Below are 21,138 nucleotides of genomic sequence, written 5' to 3'. Positions count from 1 at the left end.
GCTTCTCTGGGCAACCTGTGCCAGGGCCTCACCACCCCTATAGTAAAGAATTTCTTCCTAATATCTAATCTAAAGCTCCTTTATTGTAGTTTAAAACTGTTCCCCCTTGTCCTGTCACTCTGGGCCCTTGTCCCAAGTCCCTCTCCAGCTCTCTTGGAGCCCCTTTAGACACTGGAAGGGGCTCTCAGGTCTCCCTGGATCCTTCTCTTCTTCAGGTGAACACCCCCAGCTCTCCCAGCCTGGCTCCAGAGCAGAGGGGCTCCAGCATCTCCAGGGCCTCCTGTGGACTCGCTCCAACAAGTCCACACCCTTCTTATGCTGGAGACTCCAGAGCTGGAGGCAGCTTCACTCTGATCAATTCTTTTCTTTTGGGACAGGTTGAGTGCCAACTACCCCGTCAGCTCCGACGTCCCCTGTGAGTTCCTGAGAACCACCAGGAAGGGCAAAGTGAAGCTCACACGGTGCTACGCGGGTCTGTCTGGGGGGGCTGTGTCCTTCCTCCAGAGCACTCTCTGTGCAAACCCCTGGTAAGGTGGTGTCTGCTCTCCCAGCTGCACAGCTGGGGCAGATCCTGGCTATTGGCCCTCTTTTTTCTCCATGTGCAAGGAGCCTCCTCAGCCAGCAGGGCTGACTGACCTCCTCACCTTTCCTGTTCCAGGGGAAGACCATCAGCCTCCGAGTGCCTTCAGAGCCCGTGGCTCCAGGAGACAGGTTTGGACAGCAGGCAGCAAGCACTGGTTACCTTCCCCACCACCAAACTGAGGAATTTCCTCATGGAAAGGGAAAAGAAGAGGGGCCTGCTGTGCTCCAAGTACGGCCTCATGATTGCACAGTGACGTGGATGCGACAGGCAGGAACTGCCCCTCTGTCCCTTCTGCACTCAGTGTTTGGTACTAAACCATCCTGCCAAGCTGGTGTCCATCAGCTGAGCTGGGGTCACTGCTCCCTGTGTTTGTGCTGGTGTGTCCTGCCTGCCACAGGCTGTTCCTGCGTATTCTGTGACTTGTTGGGTAACTGGGCCAGCAGAGAGGGAAGGCAGCAAATGCACCAGTGACCACGGCCTTGTAACATGCACGTGTTGTCCTTTGGCACTTTGAAGCCAGGCTGCTCTTCCCTGGGGAGTGCACAGGCCCTTCTACCCAGAGATGTGCCAAAGGCTCCGTGTTTTAATTCTTTAAAAAAATCCTGACATTTCACGTTGTTTCTCCTTCCAACCCTGCTTTCCTCTGCAATGGGTGGTGTTGGCTGTGTCATGGCTTTGTACTCATAACCTCAGTGCTCCTTCGAGTTTCTCTGCAGTGATTGATGTATCTGTTGGTGCCACTGACTTCCTTCGATTTTCCACACAAGCAGCATTAAGTGGAGGCTTTCTCAGAGCTGTATCTGTCTGTGTTTAGAGGAAGGAACACAGAAAACAGTTCCTGATGCATTGCAGTTTCATACTAGAGTTGAGGCTGTTTAACCAGGGATGGCCTTTCCCAACATGTTTAACCCCTGTTGTTCCAAACCTGAAGGATGCAGGTTGTGACTCCTTCCCTTGCTCAGTGTGCAGAGCAGGAGCTGTGACCTGGAACGTTTTCCCTGTGCTGTCTAGAGCAGGCACCGACTCAGCAGGTTGTAAAACTTTGTTGAAGGAGTATTGTCTTCATTAAGCTCTGCAGGAGAGAAAACCAGGGGTTTAGGGACAGACTCCACACTCAGCTCTCTCAGGGGATAGAAGAGTTACACAAGACAGACACCACAATGAGAGCTGCCCCTCAGTGAACTTTTCAAATTTATTCCTGGATTCCTTCCAATTTAACTTCTCTCACAAATCCAGTCAGGTTTTTGTTGGCACAGGCTGGTTTTTTACTCTTGCTGTTGCACTTTGGGATGGAAAGCTCAGTGCCAGTGGAGAACCCACCCAAGCATAAAACTTAATTGCAGATTAACTCATTTGGAGCTTTCACACTCTTCCATATATGACTTTTTTTTTTTTTTTTGCTTCTCACAACTGCATGCATTTGAGCATGTCTGAAGTCTTTTATAGACTCAATACTGTTTGGTTAAATAAACCATTCTGACAAACAAGTAAAGCCAGATTTTTCTGCTGAATGACTGTCATTATTTTTATATCCCTTTCCCAAGCCCAGTCTTTCACCCTCACTCTGACCTGGGGTCCCTACAAATGATAACCAATGTACACTGTGTATCAGCAGGGAACAAGCTCCATGCAAACTATCCACACAAAAAATCCTTTTCCTAAAGCCTTGGAGTGAGGACATCACTTGGCCAGGATGTGATGATGGCTCTGAGCTCTCCAGCTATCCTAAGGCATTCCAGGGCATGGTTTGGAGCTTGAATTGACCAGAACTTGGGAAGAGCTCAAATTTAATTCTTGGTAGCAGAGCCAAACAACGAGCCCAGGGGTGACAAAAAAAAAGAGGTGAGAACCAACATGAAAATTGTGAAAAGGTGCTGGAATTGATAATGGGAATATTAACTGTCACAGTCAAGCCTTGTGCAGTTACAGGTGGTTTTGGTTTTCCTTGGTTCTGCCAAATCTGCTTGATAGTTTCTGCCTGAATTTCCACACCACAAGGTCTGGGCTAATGCCCAGTCTGGCAGGCTGGGATAGTTTGCCCTCAACGTGCAGTTACAACATCCCCCTGCCCTTTGCAGAACAAAGCAGGATCTGCCTCTGATGTTTGGACATCTGTGAAAATGTTTGAGTTTCAGTCCTTGATCGTACATAATCTCCAAAGTCCAAGGTTAGTGTCAGCATTAAAGTCAATCCACTGTTCTCTGTACAGGAAAGGCTGGGATTTACCATCTGTAAGGACTAATAATTTACTCTAATTATTGAAGGGGAACAAAGCAAAGCAGAGTTTGCAGGGGGCAAATTTTTATCTTGCATTGATCCAGTAGATAAAACAGATGTTCGAGGTCTATAAGGTCGCAGTGGCTGTGGCCCATAAGGGATTGAGGTAGTTTTCTCATGCCCCACTTGAGTTTTTGAGCCCCTTCCCATCACTCCATCCTTTTCCTTACAATCTCCTTGGGTATTTGCAGAGGATGGGGTCAAAACTGGGAGAGTGGGGATGTCTTGAACGCTCAGCCTCCTGCAGACCTGGAAAGGCAGGTGACCACCTGCATTCCTAAGCCACATAAGCACATGAAAATGGTCCTGCAGGTTCTGAGTGATGTTCACAACGCTCTTCTCCCCCTGATCTGGTAAATGAGATGATTGACAAGATCTGACCTTTTCTTACACATGAAATGGGAAGGAGTTGTTGGTATGTCCTTGCTCAGCACATCCCAGCTCTGCTCCCTTTGGGGATCTCATCAGATACAAGAAGAGGACCACAGGCATGACAATTTGAATACTCCATGGAAATTCTTATGTCTCTGGAAAGGATATTTGCTGCTCTCTGATCTTTCAGAGGTTCACTACAAGCTGGTGCCATCCTGCCAATGGTACTTTATAAGTGGAAGTAAATAAATGTGTCAGTGAGGAGCTGATAACAAAATAATGCAGTCCCAGTGCTGGTGCACAACAGCTCATCCCCACACTCCCAAGGCACTTATTTTCCAGCTCATCTGGCCTGATCTTTGCTTGTACAACTGCTCTCACACCAGTGCCAGTGCTGGCACCATGGACACACAGCTCCTTTGACTTGTGGTCTTGAATTTAAGGACAGGAATTTAATAAGACACTAAAACAAATCAGGGGGAGGGAGTGTATAGCATATTTATACACAACCAGCCCCTTTTATCCCCTTACCTCTCAATTTTCCTCCCCAAATCACCTAAATCCATCCTTTATCCCCCTTTGGTTCCTCCCCAAAACTATCCTACTTTAAGTCCTGTGCAATCCCAAAATGCTCTTCCCCTACACACCATAGGATGTCTGCCCTCCCTTGACAGAAATCCTCCACATCTCCAGGGGTCTCATGCCAGGACCACGGGGCTGATGGCTCTGCTGGGACAGCCCTGGACAAAATACTTGTTCCTTGGAAGCCCTGAATTTGGGTTCCCACCTGTCAATTTGCCCCTGTGCTCCTCTGGGTTTTCAACAGGCTGATGGCCACAGGGATGGGGCTGGGAATAGCCCCAGAGGGCACATTTTGTCTCTCTTTTATCACGTATCCCAAAACCACAACAACTGGAGACACAGAGCAGCAACACGTGAGACGGAGGTAAAAACACAAGCCATGATAAATGTTAAGCAAACAAGATCAGATCAGGAGCTGATAACCACGGGATCACATAATTTGCTCAGAGGTAACACCGGAACAAACAACACAACGGGGGCTTCCCAAAATCAAAAGCGTGGTCGGTATCTGAACCGAACATCGTGAACGGGCTGCATGGTCCCGAATCCCCAGCGGCTGATGTCTATCCCTGGGATCTCCTCTTCCTCATTGACCAGCTCCAGGTCATAGTGGCTCAGCATCAAGAACACAAAGAGTTTCATTTCAGCGCTGGCAAAGAACCGCCCGGGACAGGTCGATACTCCTGCTCCCCAGGGCATGTTGACATATTTCAGCTTCTTCCCATTTTTGTAGAAATCCCTCTTGGTGCCATCTGGGTTCACGAAGCGGTCGTACTTAAATTTGTGAGGCTCGTGGTGAATTTCTGGGTTCATCTGCACGGCGAGGTGTGGGAACAGAGCCACCCTGTCTCCCTTGCGGAGGATGTACTCTGTCCCACTGCTTGTCTTGAAGCTGATGTCCTCCAGGACAGCTCTGACCAGCAGCGGGGCTGCCACCAGCCTCAGGGTCTCCTCCAGGGCACTGTCCAGAAGAGGAGCCTGGTTCAACATGTCCCTAGTGATGGTAACTGGTCGGCTCCCTGCCTTCACTTGCTGCCCATTCTCCCTCAAGACTTTATCTACCTCACCTCTCACAGCCTTCAGAGCTTCTGGATGCTTCAGCAGGTACAGGAGGAGCCAGAAGGCCGTTGGGCCCGTGTTGCCTTGGGATGCCCAGAGGAGCATAAACATGAAACGATCCCGCATGTACTCGGGGACACCGTTTTCTGCCAGAAGTTGGTCTTGATCACTGATCCACCCACTGATATTGTCCTTCTGCCAGGCCTTCTTCACAGACAGCACACTCCAGAAGAGCCTCTTCAGCCGTTCGGCTTCTCTTCTGTCCTTGTGAGGCAGCAGAGAGAAGGCCAGGCGAGGGAAGAGGCGGTCGTACTTCCGAAACTCCTGGAACAGATGGTTGGAGTGGACACGATCTTGCTCCTCAGCTTTCTCCTTGTCTCCTGCCCCCTGGTGTGGCTCAGAGCCATACAGAGCCAGGTACCCGGCTCTGAAGACGATGTTGTAGCAGTAGTGGAAGAGGTTCTCCTCCCGCCACACTCGCTTCTCCTCTCCTGGGCTCAGGTTGAAAAGCATCAGTTTCTGGAAGTTCTCCATGGTGGTTTGAGTCAGGACACTGAGCCCCTCTCCCGTCAGGTGCTTCACGCTCGATTCACGGGCTACGTTGTGGCTGGATTCATTGGGCTTGTAGCCAAAAACCTGCAGGACCAGCTGAGTTGCAGCAGCCCTAAAGTCTAGTTTAGACCGTGATTCCTTCACGATGCTGCCAAAGCAGAAGGGGTCCATCACGAAGGTGAAGTAATAGCCACCGATCAGCACCGTGAAAACATCCCCGTGTTTCCTCCACATCCTTTTCAGAAACTCTGAACTGTCCTTCCTGAAATCCAGCAGGTAGCCCAGCCAGGGAATGGTGCCTTTGTCCAGGGGCGGCTCATCTGGTCTCCGTCTCCGAAACACCCCCAGGACATAGAGGCCACCGAGCAGCGATGACACCAAGGCACAGAGAAGAACCACCCACAGCCCCATGAGAGCTCTGTGCCCGTCTGGGAGCTGGGACTAGGGACAGGTTGGGACAGGAATGTGCTTTCTATTCCCATCCAGCAGCTGATATGCAGAGGCACAGCTGACAACCTCTGCCCCCATTGGCAGCGGGTGTTTGCCTGCCCCCACAGAGCACTCCAGTCTGAACTTGGACATCTGAGGTGGGAGGGATGTTGTAATCCTGTTGGAGTACCCATGCTGTGTAAGGGGGATGGGTTTTGGCCTGGGCTCTGCAGCAGTTTAAGCAAATTTCCTTTTCTAGGGACAGGGAGCCCAGTTTTTGGGGAAAAAAAAAAAAGGTTCAGAGGATTCTATTCCATGATTTCTGCCTTTAAGGCCAGGCTATGGAGAAGCACTGCAGGCTGAAAAAAATGAAACAAAGGGATGCTGGAAATGCTACTGGAAATGAGCTCAGGGAGGGGGTTACAGCCGAGAGGGGGTTACAGCCGAGCCAATTTGGTCTCCACAGACAAGAGAAGGAAAGGTCTCTAACATTTTGATGTTCTCCAAGGCACAGTGCCCTAGAAGTTTTTTCCCAGTGCTGCCACCCTGATCTGCCCACACAGTCACCACAACCTCTGTCCCAGTCGCTGGTGCCTGGACCTTGCAGCACCCTCACATTGGACAGAGAGTGACATTATCCCCTCGCTATTTCCCTCACCTTTGCCCTTCCCCTGAGAATCCCCTCATAAGTTTTCCGCTGTCCCAAGAGTTCTCCTCTCTATGGGATCACAATCTTCATCTTCTTTCTTGCTTCCCAGCTGCTGTCCCTTTCCACGTTCCCTCCAGTGACCTGACCTGTGAAGTGAAGGTCACATCACAGCATCAGCTAAATGCATATTCTGGCTTTGTTTCTTTAAGGAAAGCTCCCAGCCTTACCATTTTGGAAACACACTGCAGCAATGTTGGGAAGAAAAATAACAGCAGTGAAAACAAATCCATCTTTCCAGATCAACTCAAAGCCCTTCTCAGTCCTGTAACCTTGTCTAGCAATAAAACTATGGTGATGAGTGTTTTCTTTTAAATAATTCTTTTTTTTTTTTTTTTACAGTTCTAGGTAAGTCCTATGCTTAATAGATTTTCAGGCTGGAAAGGGACCATTTAAGGTTCAGGAGCATTTGGGGTGAACAATATATTTAAATAAAAGTCAGCAAACTCAAAACCTTGAGCTTTAAAGCTACACTGGGTATTAAGGATTGGCCAACAGCTCCCTGTGCTCTTCTGTTCAGCCCATGATCTCACTCTGTGGTGTTGCAAAGCCAATATTTATGCTACAGTATCCATGGATCTTTTTTATCCTGTCAAAGGGGCTCTGTGGAAGTCAAATTCCTCCCTCACTGTTCTGCTGAGCCCACTTGTTTTCTCCTTCTCACTGGCTGTTACTGGTTTCAACTTTGTTCTGATAAAACTGGTCTCAAATCAGTTTATGATTGAACTCATCTCTAACCAAGGGGAGAGTTTCTCTCTTAGGGAGAGTTTCCTGCTCAGCAGAGCTGAGTGTGGCACAGCTCATCCTGACAGAGGAAACCGTCACTGGGCAGACAACTCAGCTGAAAGGTGCCCAACTCCTCCTGTTATCTCTCCTGGTAGACAAAGGGATGATCCCAATTGAACTATTTGGCTCTTGCCACCTACCTGGCAGATGGTAAGAACCAGGAGAAGCAAAGTCACCCCCCCCAGCTGGGTTTCTGGCCTAGTGGATGAACGTGGTAAATCTATTCCTGGGTTTCTAGACTGATGGATGAACGTGTAAAAGCTATTCCACAGCCCACACCATGAACTGGAGGGATAATGAGATTGCTCTCCTCCATCAGATCCTTTGGAATCTATAGAAGAGAACGTCTGCATGTTTCACAGAATCACAGAATATGCTGAGTTGGAAGGGACCCACAAGGATCATCCAGTCCAACCCTCAGCCCTACAGAGGAACATCCCCAAGAGTCACACCCTGTGCCCCAGAGGATCATCCAAACCCTCCTGGAGCTCTGGCAGCCTTGGGGTTGTGCCCACTGCCTTGGGGAGCCTGGTCAGTGCCCAACCACCCTGAGAGGCAAAGATCTTTTCCTGAGATCCAACCTGAGCCTGCCCTGACACAGCTCCAGCCATTCCCTGGGTGCTGTCCCTGGTACCCCAGAGCAGAGCTCAGTCCCTGCCCCTCCTCTGCCCCTGCCCAGGCAGTTGGAACGGCAGTGAGGTCTCCCCTCAGTCTCCTCTTCTGCAGCTGAACACACCAAGTGCCCTCAGTGTCCTCACACAGCTTCAAATTAAGGCCCTTCCCCATCCTCGTGGCCTCCTTTGGACACTCTCCATTGGCTCAATATCTTCCTTATACTGCTGTGCCCCCAAACTGCCCCAATATTGCAGGTGAGGCTGCCCCAGGTCAGAGCAGAGTGGAACAATCCCCTCCCTGATGCCCCCCAGGACAGGGTTGGCCCTCCTGGCTGCCAGGGCACTGCTGACTCATGGCCAACTGGCCACCAACCTGGACCTCCAGGTTCCTTTCCCAGCACTGCTTTCCAGCCCCTCATTCCCAGTCTGTCCGTACATCCAGGGTTGCCCCATTCCAGGGGCAGGATCCGGCACTTCCCCTTGTTGGACTTCCCATGGCTGGTGATTGCCCAGCCCTCCAATTTTTTGAGGTCTCTCTGCAGGGCCTCCCTGCCTTCCAGGGAGTCAACAGCTCCTCCCAGTTTTGTATCAACAGAAACAAATCCCACAAGTACTTTCCCAATCCCAACACAGAAAATCCTCATCTCGAAGGTGGTTCTTGTATGAACTGTCTGATTACAAAGCATTGTGGGCTCACACCAACTCCATCCCATGGCCAGGACCAAATGCAGCACAGTGTAAATAATGTAAATATTTATGATACAGTTGTGATACTCAACATTTCTATCTCAGCCACGTATCTGCTGCAAGATGGGCTTGTCTCTGAGGGCTGGATGTGAAAGAAACCACTTCTCCTGAAAATGGCCTGAGGGATCTTCCACAAGTAGGACCTGAATCGTTTCTTCACAAAAGCATAGAGCAAGGGGTTGAGGCAGCAGTGGACAAAGGACAAGCTCTCTGTGACCTGCATGGCATAGTCCAACTTCCTGCTGCTTTCACAGCTCCTGATCACACCAACATCCTGCAGGGAGTGGAGAATGAGGACAATGTTGTAGGGAGACCACAGGACAAAGAAGACACCCACCAGAGTGAAGACCAAGCAGAGAGCTCTCCTGGATCCAGGCAGCTGTGATGTGCTGAGGACGCAGGCGATGCGGGAGTAGCAGAACACCATGAAGAGGAAGGGCAAAAGGAAGCCCAGGATGTTTTGAGTGACCCGAAAGACAACTTTCCAAAATAAGTGGTCCTGGCCATAATCCTGGGTGCACATGGTGGTTTTATTGTGGCTTTGCCTTGTGCTGGTGAAGAGGCCATCAGGAATGGAGAGAAGTATGGAAAGGATCCACACCACCAGCAAGCCAAGGATGGACTTCCTCCATGATGTGGAGCTGTGAGCAGAGCAAGCATAAACTATCTGCAGATACATGTCCAGACTCATGCAGCTCACAAAAAAGATGCCACTGTAGAAGTTCAGAGTGTACATGGCATTTAAGACCGGGCACAAAACATCCCAGGTGACCCCCTGAGAAATGTACAGAGCCCAGAAAGGAAGGGTCAGCAGCAGGAAGAAGTCTGAAACCACCAGGTTCAGCAGATACACCTCAGTCATCTTCTTCCTCTTCCTGATGTACATAATGAGGACAATGAACAGGAGGGCATTCCCGGCCATCCCGAGCAGGAAGACCACGGTGTAAAACGAAGGCAGGAACACTTTGCTGAAGGAGAGCACCTCCTCCTTGGTGCAGAGCCCATACTGCCCGTAATCCTCCTCGTCCAGGTACTCGTACGGGTACTCACTGGAGTTGGCACCATCCAGCCAGGGGGCTGTGATTGTTGTTGTCACTGCTGAGGTTGTGTTTGACAAGTGGCTGCCTAAGAGCAAAAGGCAAGGGAAGGGGATCAAAGTGTTTGAATCCACACAGGAAGCAAAGACCACATCATGGATGGTTGTCCTTTAGTTCATAGAATCATAGGATGGTTTGGGTTGGAAGGGACCTTAAAGATCATCTCGTTCCCACCCCCTGCCATGGGCAGGGACACCTTCCACTAGCCCAGGTGGCTCCAAGCCCCATCCAACCTGGCCTTGGACACTTCCAGGGATGGGGCAGCCACAGCCTTTCTGGGCAACCTGTTCCAGTCCCTCACAGCAAAGAATTTCCTCCTAATATGCAATCTAAACCTACCCTCTTTTAGTTTGAATCCATTCCCTTTTGTCCTGTCACTCTGTGATCCTGTAAAAAGTCTCTCTTGGTCTTTCTTGTAGGCTCCCTTCAGGTACTGGAAGTTCAAAGGTTTAAATTTCTGCCACCTTCTGGTAAGTATTTTGTGTCCTACACTCCTTGGCCTTTGTTTAATTGTAAGGACAACTGTCTACACAAAAATTAAAAAAAATAAATTCTGCTTTCCTTACTTGGAAATATAAAACTTGAACGTCAGTGATCACAGACTCCTCTGATATAACCCACTACTTCCTCCTGAGAGGCTTTTGAGGAAGTTTCTGCTCTCAGTTATGGGAAATCCACCCCCACACCTCACTGTGAGCTGCTTATGTTCACCTGGGTCACTACTGAGGAAGGGGCATCTCAGTTCTTGGTGAAGCAGAACCTGCCACCAGCACCTTTGTGTTGGTGTGGCTGTTCCCAGAAGGGAAATTCTGAACATCTCCCTGCTCCTGGTAGGACACTGACCACTCTCTGTGTCAGCCCTAGGACACCAAGACATGGATTCCTGTAAAAAGTATCAGTAAGTGGAAAATACAGAATCAGAGATTCAGAGAATCCCAGAATGGTTTGGGTTGGAAGGGACCTTAAAGACCATCTCATTCCAACCCCCTGGGCAGGGACACCTTCCATTAGAACAGGTTGCTCAAAGACTCATCCAAGGTAAGAACAGGTAGGCACCAGAATCAAGTCCTGAGTCAAGGTCAGAGGTAGAGATTTAGCTGGAAGAATGTTGTTGCAATCGATTCTGCATGAGCCAAGGCGTGACCTGCACTTGGTCACTCCCCAGGACTGGCCTCAGTGTTTAGACAGCTGCAGCCCAGATGTCAGGAAACTATGAGTGATTTGCAGCTTCCTACTTTTGGATTCTGATTTTCAGAATGAAGAACCCACCACGCAAACGAGAACATTACGAGGGTTTCAAAAGAAGAGCCCATCTGCCACGGTGGGAATGGGATCTGCCTGAGCCACCCCCTGTCAGTACCATGAAGGGTAATGTGGAGTTTAAAAATCAAGGCTAATCTCCAAACTCTGAGAGTTTGGCACAGGGGAAAAGTGTAAATACCCTTCCACCCCTAAACCACACATTTTTCCATCCACGGTCAAAGCTGCCTGTCTTTTCCTTGGGGTTCATTTTCCAGCAATCCCAAACAGGCCTGGCTGTGCAGCTCCATGCCTGCAGTTTCTCCTGCAGGACCTGTTTGTCCCATTTCCCAAGAGACCTGGAGCCACTGAGTAATGAGAAAATGAAGCTGTTGGTCCCTGGTTGTCCTCCCAAGGAGGACATATCCCATGGTGGCTCTGCAACTCCTAGGGATGGCTCCCTCCCCACAAACACCCTGGAAAAGTGGAGCCCCTCCACCCCACAGGGATTAAGGAAAGCTCCCAAAGCTCGGAGTGGGGTGCTGAGGATGCCTGTGGATGTGCAGCTGCAAGGGGTGAAGCTCTGGACGTACCTGCTGTGGTCCCATGCCTAAAATTGCTTAAATACCCATTCCAGGCAATTCCAGGCAGCTGAAAAGAAAATAAAAAGTGATTTGAGCTGTGTTGAAATGTTTTCTTGCTGTCTCGCAGCTCTTTGGCAAGTGCTGCAGGGCACTTCAGACAGAGCAGTGATGGAGAGCAGGGATCTGCCAAGGCAGAGTGTTTGTCTGGGATTGGTTTGGGAATGAGTTTTTCAAAATTTCTTTCCTGTATCATATTTTGGAAGAAACTCACCCCCAGCCATATATAGCTGTGACTCTACCACATTCCTCACTGAGAGGAAACCAAAGCTGTCCATCGTGCTGATCAAAGCAACAACCAACAAGAGTCCGAAATACCCAAAATACCCTTCCCCTCACACCCTCTGTGCCCATATCAGGACAAGCCACTCCCAAATTTTACATTTCTGGGTCTCTTCCAGCCTTTTCTCCCTCTGCCACATCTTTCTTCCTCCATATCAGCCTGGCACTGACATCCACTCCCCCATCCCATAGCTCAGAGCGGAGAACTGGTGAACACAATGTGGACTTAGCTCAGAAACTAATCCCAATCCCAAACTGGCCACCTATCAAAGAGAAAGGAGAACCTCCCCAGGTTTCCTGCACAGCTTTGTCCACAAGCAAGAAGCAGAAAATGCACTTACAGGAGTTTCTTCCCCTGTTTTCATCCTGCTGAATGCTCGAATCGGGCTTTTAGGAATCTCTTTCACTTGTGTAACAGTAAGTGGGCAGGAAATATACACTCCCTGGTTTTGTTTTTGCTTTTCCTGGTGTTGGTCAAGGATGACAGCAGTGGATAAACGGTCTCCACCCTGTCTGAACACGTGCTGAGACCTTGTTGTAGAAATCTGCATGTTTTCCAGGAAATCTGATTAACTCATGTGCTCTTTGGATGCAGCAGGATCCTCAACCCCTGCAAGAGCAGAAAGGGCTTCTGCCAAAGGTGTTTGTTGGAGAAATTTTTGACAGAAAAGTTTTTTGACAGAAAGGTTTTTTACAGAAGTTTCTGACACCTGGACAGAAGAAATCTCAGTCAAAATGGTTTATTGGAGAAGTTTCAGAATATCACTGTTGGTGAGTGGTCACCTTCCTGCTTGTTTCCTCATCTCACCACCAAGCAGGGCCATGGGAACACCCTTACTGTGCCAAAGCTTTCCCTGTGCCAATCCTGGTGTGTTTTATACTCCCCAAACCACCCTGGTAAAAGTAGGAGGGTAGAGCAGCAGTGATGACCACAGCTTTGCATCCAACCTGCCCCTTGTTAAGTGGATTGACAGAGAGAAATACATTATTTTTACCCATTTTTATGTTTGCCACCATCAGCTGCTGCAGTTAAATATACCACATAATAATATATATATTTATATAACAAATACATATGTGCAAAACAGACATCAGCAGGGAGCAAGAACCACTCACAGAGCCCAGACACTGGACATACACAGAGAGATGCTGCAAGTGACAGAGGTTTCATTAGCCCAGCAATGAAAATGAAATAAGTTTTTGGTTTTAATTGAGTTTCTGCCCTGAAGCAGGGAGTCAAATGTGCCTCTGAGAGTCACTGGAGAAAGTAGCCTTTGCTGTAATTTATTACAAGATTTTAACTCAATTTGTGGGCTGATAATTGCATAGATTTTTTTTTGTTTCCTTTGACTGCAGAGCCCTAATGGCTTTGGTAATTGAAGTAACAAGATTAGGGGTAATGGGAAGCATATTTAGAGAGATGCAGCTGGAACAAATGGTTGTCTGAGCCACTTTCTCTCACGCTGCCCAAAATGCCTCGTGTGGGTGCAGTGGTGACCCTGACTCTGCTTCCCCCTGCTTGGAGATGGAGAGGCACAAACACCACACTGCAAAACTGGGCTTATGGAGAAAAGGACTTTCCTTGCTGTTTTGCCCTGATGAGCTGCCCTCAGGTTTAGGGGAGGATTTTAGGCATCTCCAGGATCCCAGTGGATTTTTCCTTCTGCTCCAGAGAACGGTTTGCTTTGAGGCAGGACCAGCTTCTGGATTAACTCTGGGCTTCCAAATCCACTGTCTGGCACACAGCAGGTGTAAGGCAAGCTCTGCTTGAAAGCTGAAATTTGGGAAAACATAATGAGACAATCAGGAGGGAAAGGCAGAGAAGCTGTGGCTGCCCCATCCCTGGAAGTGTCCAAGGCCAGGTTGGACAGGGCTTGGAGCAACCTGGGCTAGTGGAAGGTGTCCCTGCCCATGGCAGAGGGTTGGAATCAGATGATCTAACTCAAAATATAACCTGGGATTCTCAGATTCTGTGAAAATTGAGCTCTGACTTTGCCCTTTGCTGAAGAGCTTCCACCTGATGTCATAGAATCCCAGGATGGTTTGGGTTGGAAGTGATCTTAAACCCCATCCAGTCCCACCTCCCTACCATGGGCAGGGACACCTTCCACCAGCCCAGGTTGCTCCAAGCCCTGTCCAACCTGGCCTTGGGCACATCCAGGGATGGAGCAGCCACAGCTTCTCTGGGCAACCTGTGCCAGGGCCTCCCCACCCTCACAGGGAAGAATTCCTTCCCAGTATCCCATCTAACCCTGCACTCTGGTAGTTTGAAGCCATTTCCCCTTGCCCCGTCCTTCCAGGCTATTGTACTGACTCGATGTCACAGTGAGGGTTTATAACACCGACAGAGAAAGTTTCTGGTGTGTCAAGCTGACAAGTTGCAAAGACGTCACTGGCTGTTTATTCACCCTGTTTAGGACGGGCTAACCCCCGTTCCGAGGTGACCCGAGTGCCCCGTCCACCCCCGGCCGTGCCCTCCCCTCACCCCCCGCACCCCCTCGGCTCCGTGAGGGGCCGCCCCGGGCCCCTCAGCGCCCCCTGCCGGCGGCCGCGCCCCCCGCCACTGCGCCGCACTGCGGAGCGCCCCGCGTGACGTCACGGCCGGCCCCGCCCCCCGACTCATATAAGGCAGCGGTGGCGGCGGCCGCGCCACTGATTGGCCGGCGGCGGGCGCGCGCCCGCGCGGAGCGCTGGGAGTTGTGGTCCCGGCGGGGGGGCGGGGCCGGGCCGGCCTATAAGAAGCGGGGGCGGGGCCTGGCGCGGCAGACGCGGCCGGTGCGGGGGAGCGCGGAGACCGCGGTGAGCAGAGGGCTGGGGGGGGACGGGGACACAGGCGGGACATCTGAGGTACATCCAGGGGCAGGGGCACGGAGGAGGATGAGGGGGCTTAGGGCTGGAGCGGGGAAGGGTCCTCGCGTGGGGTCCGGGAACCTGCGGCTGCCGTGGGGAACGGTCCCTGTGTGGGGCCGGGCGGGGGCCTGGGGCTGGACTGGAACAGGGTCCCCGTGCGGGGAGCTGGAGCTGGAGTAGGGCAGAGGATCGGAGTGGGGTAAATGTGCCTGGGGCTGGAGTGGGGTACCCTGTACCGGTGTGGGGTGTGGGGACCTGGGGCTGGAGTGGGGAAGGGTCTCCGCGTGGGTGGCAGGGCCTGGGGCTGGAGCGGTGTACCCTGTGCCCGTGTGGGGTGCAGGGACCTGGGGCTGGAGTGGGACAGCGTCTCCATGTGGGGCTGGAGAGGGGGAAGGCAGCCTGGTGGTGCCCAAGGCCGCCGTCTTGCCGGGAGGGATGCTGGGACCTGTCACCTTCCCACCCATGTGCCTCCCTCCGTGGGTGACACCTCTCGCAGAGGGATCCTGTCACCTTCCCACCCGTGTTCCTCCCGCTGTGGGTGACACCTGTCACACACACCTCACTGTTGGGTGTTGGCAAGGTCAGGGCAGTCAGGGTGTGTGTTTTACAGTTTCCTCTGCCCCGGGCCCACCCCGGTGCGAGCTGAAGGTCGTGGAAACCTCTCGGGGTGGATGAATTGATTCACTTTCAATACACTTTTCTTGTGTAAATCCCACCCCTGGCTGTCTCCCCCTCTCCAGAGTGACCGAGTGCTCCCGTTTCCTTCTCCAAATGAGTCAGGCTAAAATTATAACTCTCATTTAGGAAAACAGGGTGGTTGTAGCAGGCGCAGAGAGATTAAATCCTTTGGCCTGGCAGAGGAAATGGTCTGAGCCTTTAGTTTGAGAACCAGTCAGTCTGCTCACATGGGTGTGCAGGAAATGCTGCGTAACCAGGGAGTGCAGCCACCTTTGAAATGTCTCTTTTGCCGATGGTTTCTGGCCCCTGCTTAAATGAAATTCCCGGTAGTTTATTCTGAGAGCTTGGAGTCCTTCCCTGTGCCCCTGAGCTGTGTTTTGCTGTGGAGTGTGTTGGTGGTCAAAACTGGAGCAGTAACAGTGGAGACTTTTCTAGCAGAGGCCTCTGTGGTGTCGCTGGACAGAAATCATCATTCACTGAATGGTGTTTATGCTGACCACTGAGGAGGGAACAGGTCTGGGTGTAATCCATGTAATTCCCAGCACAAAAAGCTGGGAATTTTTGAAGGATGATCTCACTGGTTTGGTGATGATGGTTCTGCGAGTGGAGCCTTTCTCAGGGCTGTCGCTGATTTTTGTTTTCCTGGGAGGCAGGTGAGAAATCACCTGTGCATGATTTTTCCTCCTGATGTGTCCCCCCATGAGTCTGCATCTATGGAGGGCTCCAGGACTTGCTCCAGCTCCTCAGGGGTGGCTGTTGTACATCCCTATGTTCTCCAGGAATCTGGAGTTACACTGAGGTGGAATAGGTAGCTGAGAAGCTGCCGGGCAGGGCTGACCTTGTGCAGCAGCTCCCTGTGGTTGCTGTTCTTGGCAGGGAGTGAGAGGGGAGATGTGAACTTTGCTGAGGTCAGAGCTGCCATAAAGGAGCAGCCTGCGAAAGCCAAGTGGTGTGGCATGGAATTCCTAAAAGGAAAGGTGGGCAGTGGCCCAAGCTTTCTGTGGCTTCTCGCTGCCTGTGAGCATGGGGGGGCCACAGGAATCTGTAAAGGTGTGGAAATGAGTGGCAGAAATCTGTTGCTTCCCTATTTTTTTTTTTTCTGTCCTATTCTTTCCTCTCCTGTTAAGTAACAATCCTGCTTCCCAAGGCTTCACTTGAATTAAATCACCTGTCCATAGCTCCTGTGCTTGTATCTCACTACCTGGATAGTTGTGATTGGGGGAATCCGCAAGGGATTTTCTTTCCCCAAAGATTCTCTTAATTTGGGGTTTCTAAAACCTGAAGGGAGGCTCTTTGTCTTCACAGCCACCATGTCACCCAGGCAGGAATCTGTTTATCCTGAGTATGAGACTGACAGCAGCCAGACCTCGAGGCTGATAAGGAAGTTTAAGGAGACGCCGTTTGTGCCCATTGGTGAGTTTAAAGATGGGGGAAATGTGTTTGCACAGACTGGGGAAATGTGTTTGCACAGACCTTTCTCTTCACAGGCAGTCAATGAGGTGTCAACACCATCACTGTTCACCTTCCTCCTGTGAGCAGGAAATTACTGGGAAATTACTTCCGCATTTGGGCTTGGTGATAGCAGTAATCCTTCTGCCTGGAGTGGTATTTGTCCTGCAAGAAAGAGGGAAATTATTGAGGTCTGTCACCTTAAATAAAAAACTCAAGACTTAAAAGAAAAAAACCCCAAACCAACAAACCCTGAAATGTTTAGGTGAGCTTAGAAAATGTGTTTAAGCCATGCTGTCTGGTAAGGAATGTTGAGCAGGGTTCTGGGAATTATGTGATCACTACAAAGTGGCTTTAGAGCTAACAAAATACAAACTGGAAGGATTTAAATTACAGCCAGTTTGCTAAACATTTCACCCCTCTGCTGCCGCTCCTTAGTTTAAAATGCATTCTTTTAGTAGTTTTTATGTTACCCCAGCTTGAAGAGCTTGTAGAGTTCTCAGCCTCTCTGCTGAGAGCCCCTGAAGCTGCTGAGGAGAGCAGGGATGGGTCGTATTCATCCTGAGAGATTTTCCCTGACACCAGACACGTTTTGATTTCCAGCCTCCTTAAATGGAGAGCAGTTGGGTCACTTGGGGTGAACTGTTCCAAGTGTTTGCCAGCAGATATCTGTCACTGGTTCCTGAGGTCACAGGACTTTGTCTCCACCTTGCTCAGGCGTACTGTGAACTCCACGAGTTCAGGTTCCCCGAAACAGATTGGCAGAACTCACCTTTGATCTGTGTCAGAGCTGGGTTGGAGGCCCTAAAACTCTTAATTGGCGTTTAATGAAGGTACCACGTGAATTAAGGGCTTATGGCTTCCTAGTGGAACTGGTAAGACTCCAGGCTCAGGGAGACAAACTGCTTGTGCTCCTGTGAGTAAAATATACACAGCACTTAAAACTCAGCAGCCACCTTTGAACTGTGTAAATAATCGTCCTAAAAATGGAATGAAATGGATGGAATTGGAGAAGTTTGTGCATTCTGTGAGAGCATCGGGGTGCAGTGGTCGGAGCTGGCAAAGCCGGCGCCGTTTGCTCTCTTGTAGGACTGTCAGTGAACTCTGTCCCTGGGAAAGGGCCCTTGCTGAGCCTACCTCCTCAGAGCTTGGGGACAGCAGCATGTGACTTGTCCTGTCCCGGTGGCACCTGGCCAAATGTGACAACACCCAAAATAGCAGCCTCAGCAGGCGGGCGGGTACGTCAGGGAGCATCCCACACTGAGGGTCCAGCAGCAGCTGAGTGGGATTGTTGGGTGAGAGCTTCCATCCAGGAAAGGGGGTGCAAGGAGCCCTGGCTCTGTCTGAAAAATATCCAAGGAATTCTGACACTTTGACCTGCTCTCTTGACCTTTTAATGCTGGTGGAAATCTCTTGCTCTTCCCTGCACTGACTTGTACATTGAATGAGGTAGCACTGGAGTGGAAACAGGAGGTGGGCCAGGACTTGCCACTGCACACACAAAACCAGAGGGAAACGTGCTTATTTTAGGATGAGAGGCTCAAGTTGTGCCAGGGGAGGTTTAGATTGGATGTTAGAAAAAATTTCTTCACAAAAAGGGTTGTCAAGTGCTGGCACAGGGTGCCCAGGGCAGTGGTGGAGGGATTTAAAAGCCATTTAAAAGCCATGTGGATGTGGCACTTGGGGACTTGGATTAGTGGTGGCCTTGTGCTGGGGAGCAGTTGGACTCGATGATGTTAAAAGGGTCTCTTCCAACCTAAAGGATTGTATGATTCCCAGGATATTTTGTTTAGGTGGGTCCCCTCCCTCCTCCGGATGCCCTGGATCTCCCCTCAGCAGGATGCTCTCCTTGCCTTGCAGGGATGGCTGGATTTGCTGCCGTGGTTGGATACGGGCTGTACAGGCTGAAGCACAGAGGTGACATGAAAATGTCACTTCACCTGATCCACATGAGAGTGGCAGCCCAGGGCTTCGTCGTGGGAGCCATAACGTGTGGTATGTACGGAACGGGAGCTGTCCTGGCAAGTGGCAAAAACCACAGAGAGCCTCTTGGATAACACAGTGTGTGTGACATATCCTCGGGGTGGGAGTATCCAGAACATTTGTTCCTGGTGTTTACTCAGCCCTTCTGGAGTTATCTGGTGTTTAAGTACAAGTATTGAATGTTAAACTGCACTGACCTTGAGAGTAGGAGTTTTGAATACTTCTGGATGTGGCACGTGAAGTTCTGCAAATGTGGAAATTAGAGGCAAAGAAAAAAAAAAAAACACTTACCTGGCATTAATATTTTCCCCTGTTGCTGTTTCTGAATTTAATGCATTAGAAAATCAGCTTGTGTAGCCTCTGAAATTAGAGGCAAAGAAAAAACCCACTTACCTGGCCACGAGTATTTTCCCCTCTTGCTGTTTCTGAATTTAATGCATTGGAAAATCAGTTTGCATGGCCTGTGATATTATATATATATATATATTACATACATAGTATGTGTATCTATATCTCTATATATGTATATATTTTCAGGACTGGAACTGTGTCCCTGAACGTCCTGAGTGATTTGTACATCCCAGGTCTCATCTAAGCCTTGCAGCTGTGTACGTGTGTTTATTGTGTATCCCATCAGACACTGTTTCTCCTACTGTATTCCCAGGAGGTACAAGAGGAAGGCTTGACTTTGGCTGCAGAGCAAACCAGAGTTGGGTTGGGATCAGCATTTTGATACACAGTATATTTTCACAGCCAGGTTCTCTGTACACGAAGAGCTTTGTAGCCATCACTGCTATTAGAAAAATGCAGCAGAAGAGGAAGGAAAACATTATTTCTCCTGCTGAGAATTCCTCTTTCCGTCCAGATTTTTAACCCTGTTGTTTCCTGTTTCACCCAGCTCTCCAACTGTGCTTTTTTTTCCCCTCTCTTGTAGGTGTGCTGTATTCCATGTTCCGGGAATATGTGGTGAAGCCCAAGGAATAATGGAGAGTTTGGCTGAAGGCTCTGTCCTGGTGGTGGCCTGTGCACTGCAGCTCCAAACCTCATACCAAGGGTTTCTTGAGCAAAAACAAAATTACACATGGCATTAGAGAATTGTTCTACTTGTGTATGGTACACTGTGCTGAAGGCTTAAATGATTGTGCACTGGGGGAGTGGGTATTGGGGTCTGGTTCTCTCTGATTGACACCACCACATCCCAGTTTTTAGGGGATATAGTGGAGTACAATCCCTTTATCTTACCCTTCAACTCAATCCAAAAATTGGTGACTTCCTTGGCTGTCGTTGCCCAAAACCACAAAGTCTGAATTGGCTTCTGTCAGAGAGTGTCAGGAGTGCCCTGCTGTCATTTTTTATCCTCTGCCTCCAACTTTGTAATTTAGAAGCTTCCAGTAGCACTAAATGACTTCTAAAATATTGAGAGAGATATATAAACATCTATTTTTTTTATTTAAGGCATGAGATAAGTACTTGGTATGTTGCAGCTATTTAAATGTTATATTTATTCATTGTTAACGAAGACACGAGCTCCCTATTTTTGCTATATCAGACCCTGGGATTACTATATTTTGTAACTTTTATTTACAGTGTTCTTCTGAATAACATCTAAATGTAACATTTAAAATACATATTGTGAAAACTAAGCCTTGATTTGGTGTCCTAATGCTTTTAAAGTGTTTGACCCAGCTCTGGTTTCTGCAGTGTTGTTGCCCACAGAAAATGTAAAACATTTAAATCTGAAAAGCCCCCCTCACCACCTTTGAGGTGTTAAAACCCTTCCCTGCAAGTTATTTTACACTCAAGCCCCTTGTGCCTCCAACAGCAGTCACAAAAATAAAAGCCAATTTGTAAAAAACCCCTCATTTTCTCCTGTTAGCTTACATTCCATGGTGGCAGTATCAGATGTTACAGCTGTCTCTGTAAGAAACAGCACAAGGTACAAACTGCACCTGTCCGTGACATGTTGTACAGAGCAGTGGGGGGCTTAATACGAATAAAAGTGAGCCCTGGAGATAACAAGTGTTTGCCTATGGATTTGTTGGGGGGAACATTCATCCCGTTCTAGAGGGATGGCGTGAGCTGCTCTACGTGTATAAAAATGACCTGAGGGAGTGCAGCGCTGCTGGAAAGAACATTCCCAGCCGGTGCTGTCCTTGATTCCCATTTCCTACAGTCCCGCTGCCCTTGACTGCTCCCACACGGATGGAGATGG

The 21,138-nt window shown here is 49.7% G+C and overlaps 4 protein-coding genes across 11 annotated transcripts in view; 2 read left to right on the top strand and 2 right to left on the bottom strand.

Annotated features, from left to right (window-relative positions):
* Positions 1–2,094, top strand: part of OBSCN (obscurin, cytoskeletal calmodulin and titin-interacting RhoGEF) — a 183,390-nt gene extending 181,296 nt beyond the window's left edge. The window contains exons 116-117 of the mRNA XM_027660600.1: positions 378–527; positions 659–2,094. Coding sequence (XP_027516401.1) covers positions 378–527; positions 659–836 — 328 coding nt within the window. The 3' untranslated portion in view covers positions 837–2,094. The remainder of the gene's footprint in view (positions 1–377; positions 528–658) is intronic.
* A 2,042-nt stretch (positions 2,095–4,136) lies between these two features.
* LOC113955280 (5-beta-cholestane-3-alpha,7-alpha-diol 12-alpha-hydroxylase) lies at positions 4,137–7,048 on the bottom strand. Its single transcript, XM_027660589.1, has one exon. It carries the CDS (start codon positions 5,834–5,836, stop codon positions 4,304–4,306), a length of 1,533 nt encoding a protein of 510 aa, XP_027516390.1. The 5' UTR covers positions 5,837–7,048; the 3' UTR covers positions 4,137–4,303.
* Positions 7,049–7,069: 21 nt separating this feature from the next.
* Positions 7,070–20,753, top strand: HIGD1A (HIG1 hypoxia inducible domain family member 1A). 2 transcript variants are annotated; one of them, XM_027660599.1, is made up of 4 exons: positions 7,070–7,074; positions 16,783–16,907; positions 18,804–18,938; positions 19,861–20,753. In XM_027660599.1, exons 2-4 carry the CDS (start codon positions 16,805–16,807, stop codon positions 19,908–19,910), a joined length of 288 nt encoding a protein of 95 aa, XP_027516400.1. In that variant the 5' UTR covers positions 7,070–7,074; positions 16,783–16,804; the 3' UTR covers positions 19,911–20,753. The 2 variants fall into 2 exon arrangements, with proteins under 2 accessions (XP_027516400.1, XP_027516399.1); XM_027660598.1 differs by lacking the exon at positions 7,070–7,074 and adding an exon at positions 14,712–14,813 and having other exon boundaries at positions 16,800–16,907.
* ACKR2 (atypical chemokine receptor 2) lies at positions 8,495–14,508 on the bottom strand. Of its 7 annotated transcripts, none has more exons than XM_027660592.1 (5): positions 14,461–14,508; positions 13,548–13,740; positions 12,308–12,576; positions 11,637–11,694; positions 8,495–9,832 (listed from the first exon to the last, which is right to left on the bottom strand). In XM_027660592.1, exons 3-5 carry the CDS (start codon positions 12,515–12,517, stop codon positions 8,715–8,717), a joined length of 1,386 nt encoding a protein of 461 aa, XP_027516393.1. In that variant the 5' UTR covers positions 12,518–12,576; positions 13,548–13,740; positions 14,461–14,508; the 3' UTR covers positions 8,495–8,714. The 7 variants fall into 7 exon arrangements, with proteins under 7 accessions (XP_027516393.1, XP_027516391.1, XP_027516392.1 ...); XM_027660590.1 differs by having other exon boundaries at positions 14,452–14,503; XM_027660591.1 differs by lacking the exon at positions 14,461–14,508 and adding an exon at positions 14,281–14,430.
* Positions 20,754–21,138: the final 385 nt, after the last annotated feature.

This window comes from Corapipo altera, unplaced genomic scaffold (genome assembly GCF_003945725.1).
Source record: "Corapipo altera isolate COAL_440 unplaced genomic scaffold, ASM394572v1 126, whole genome shotgun sequence".
Taxonomy (NCBI): Eukaryota; Metazoa; Chordata; class Aves; order Passeriformes; family Pipridae; genus Corapipo; species Corapipo altera.
The sequence above is the reverse complement of the archived record's forward strand: the minus strand, read 5'-3'. Positions and strand labels throughout refer to the sequence as shown.

Excerpts from the sequence above, each read along its gene's own strand:
- LOC113955280 (XM_027660589.1), bottom strand. The coding sequence starts at position 5,836 with ATGGGGCTGTGGGTGGTTCTTCTCTGTGCCTTGGTGTCATCGCTGCTC.
- ACKR2 (XM_027660592.1), bottom strand. The coding sequence starts at position 12,517 with ATGCAGATTTCTACAACAAGGTCTCAGCACGTGTTCAGACAGGGTGGA. Across the intron at positions 11,695-12,307 it reads AAACAGGGGAAGAAACTCCT|CTGCCTGGAATTGCCTGGAA; the intron begins GTAAGTGCATTT and ends TTTTCTTTTCAG. Across the intron at positions 9,833-11,636 it reads TAGGCATGGGACCACAGCAG|GCAGCCACTTGTCAAACACA; the intron begins GTACGTCCAGAG and ends TTTTGCTCTTAG.
- HIGD1A (XM_027660599.1), top strand. The coding sequence starts at position 16,805 with ATGTCACCCAGGCAGGAATCTGTTTATCCTGAGTATGAGACTGACAGC. Across the intron at positions 16,908-18,803 it reads GACGCCGTTTGTGCCCATTG|GGATGGCTGGATTTGCTGCC; the intron begins GTGAGTTTAAAG and ends CTTGCCTTGCAG. Across the intron at positions 18,939-19,860 it reads CGTGGGAGCCATAACGTGTG|GTGTGCTGTATTCCATGTTC; the intron begins GTATGTACGGAA and ends CCTCTCTTGTAG.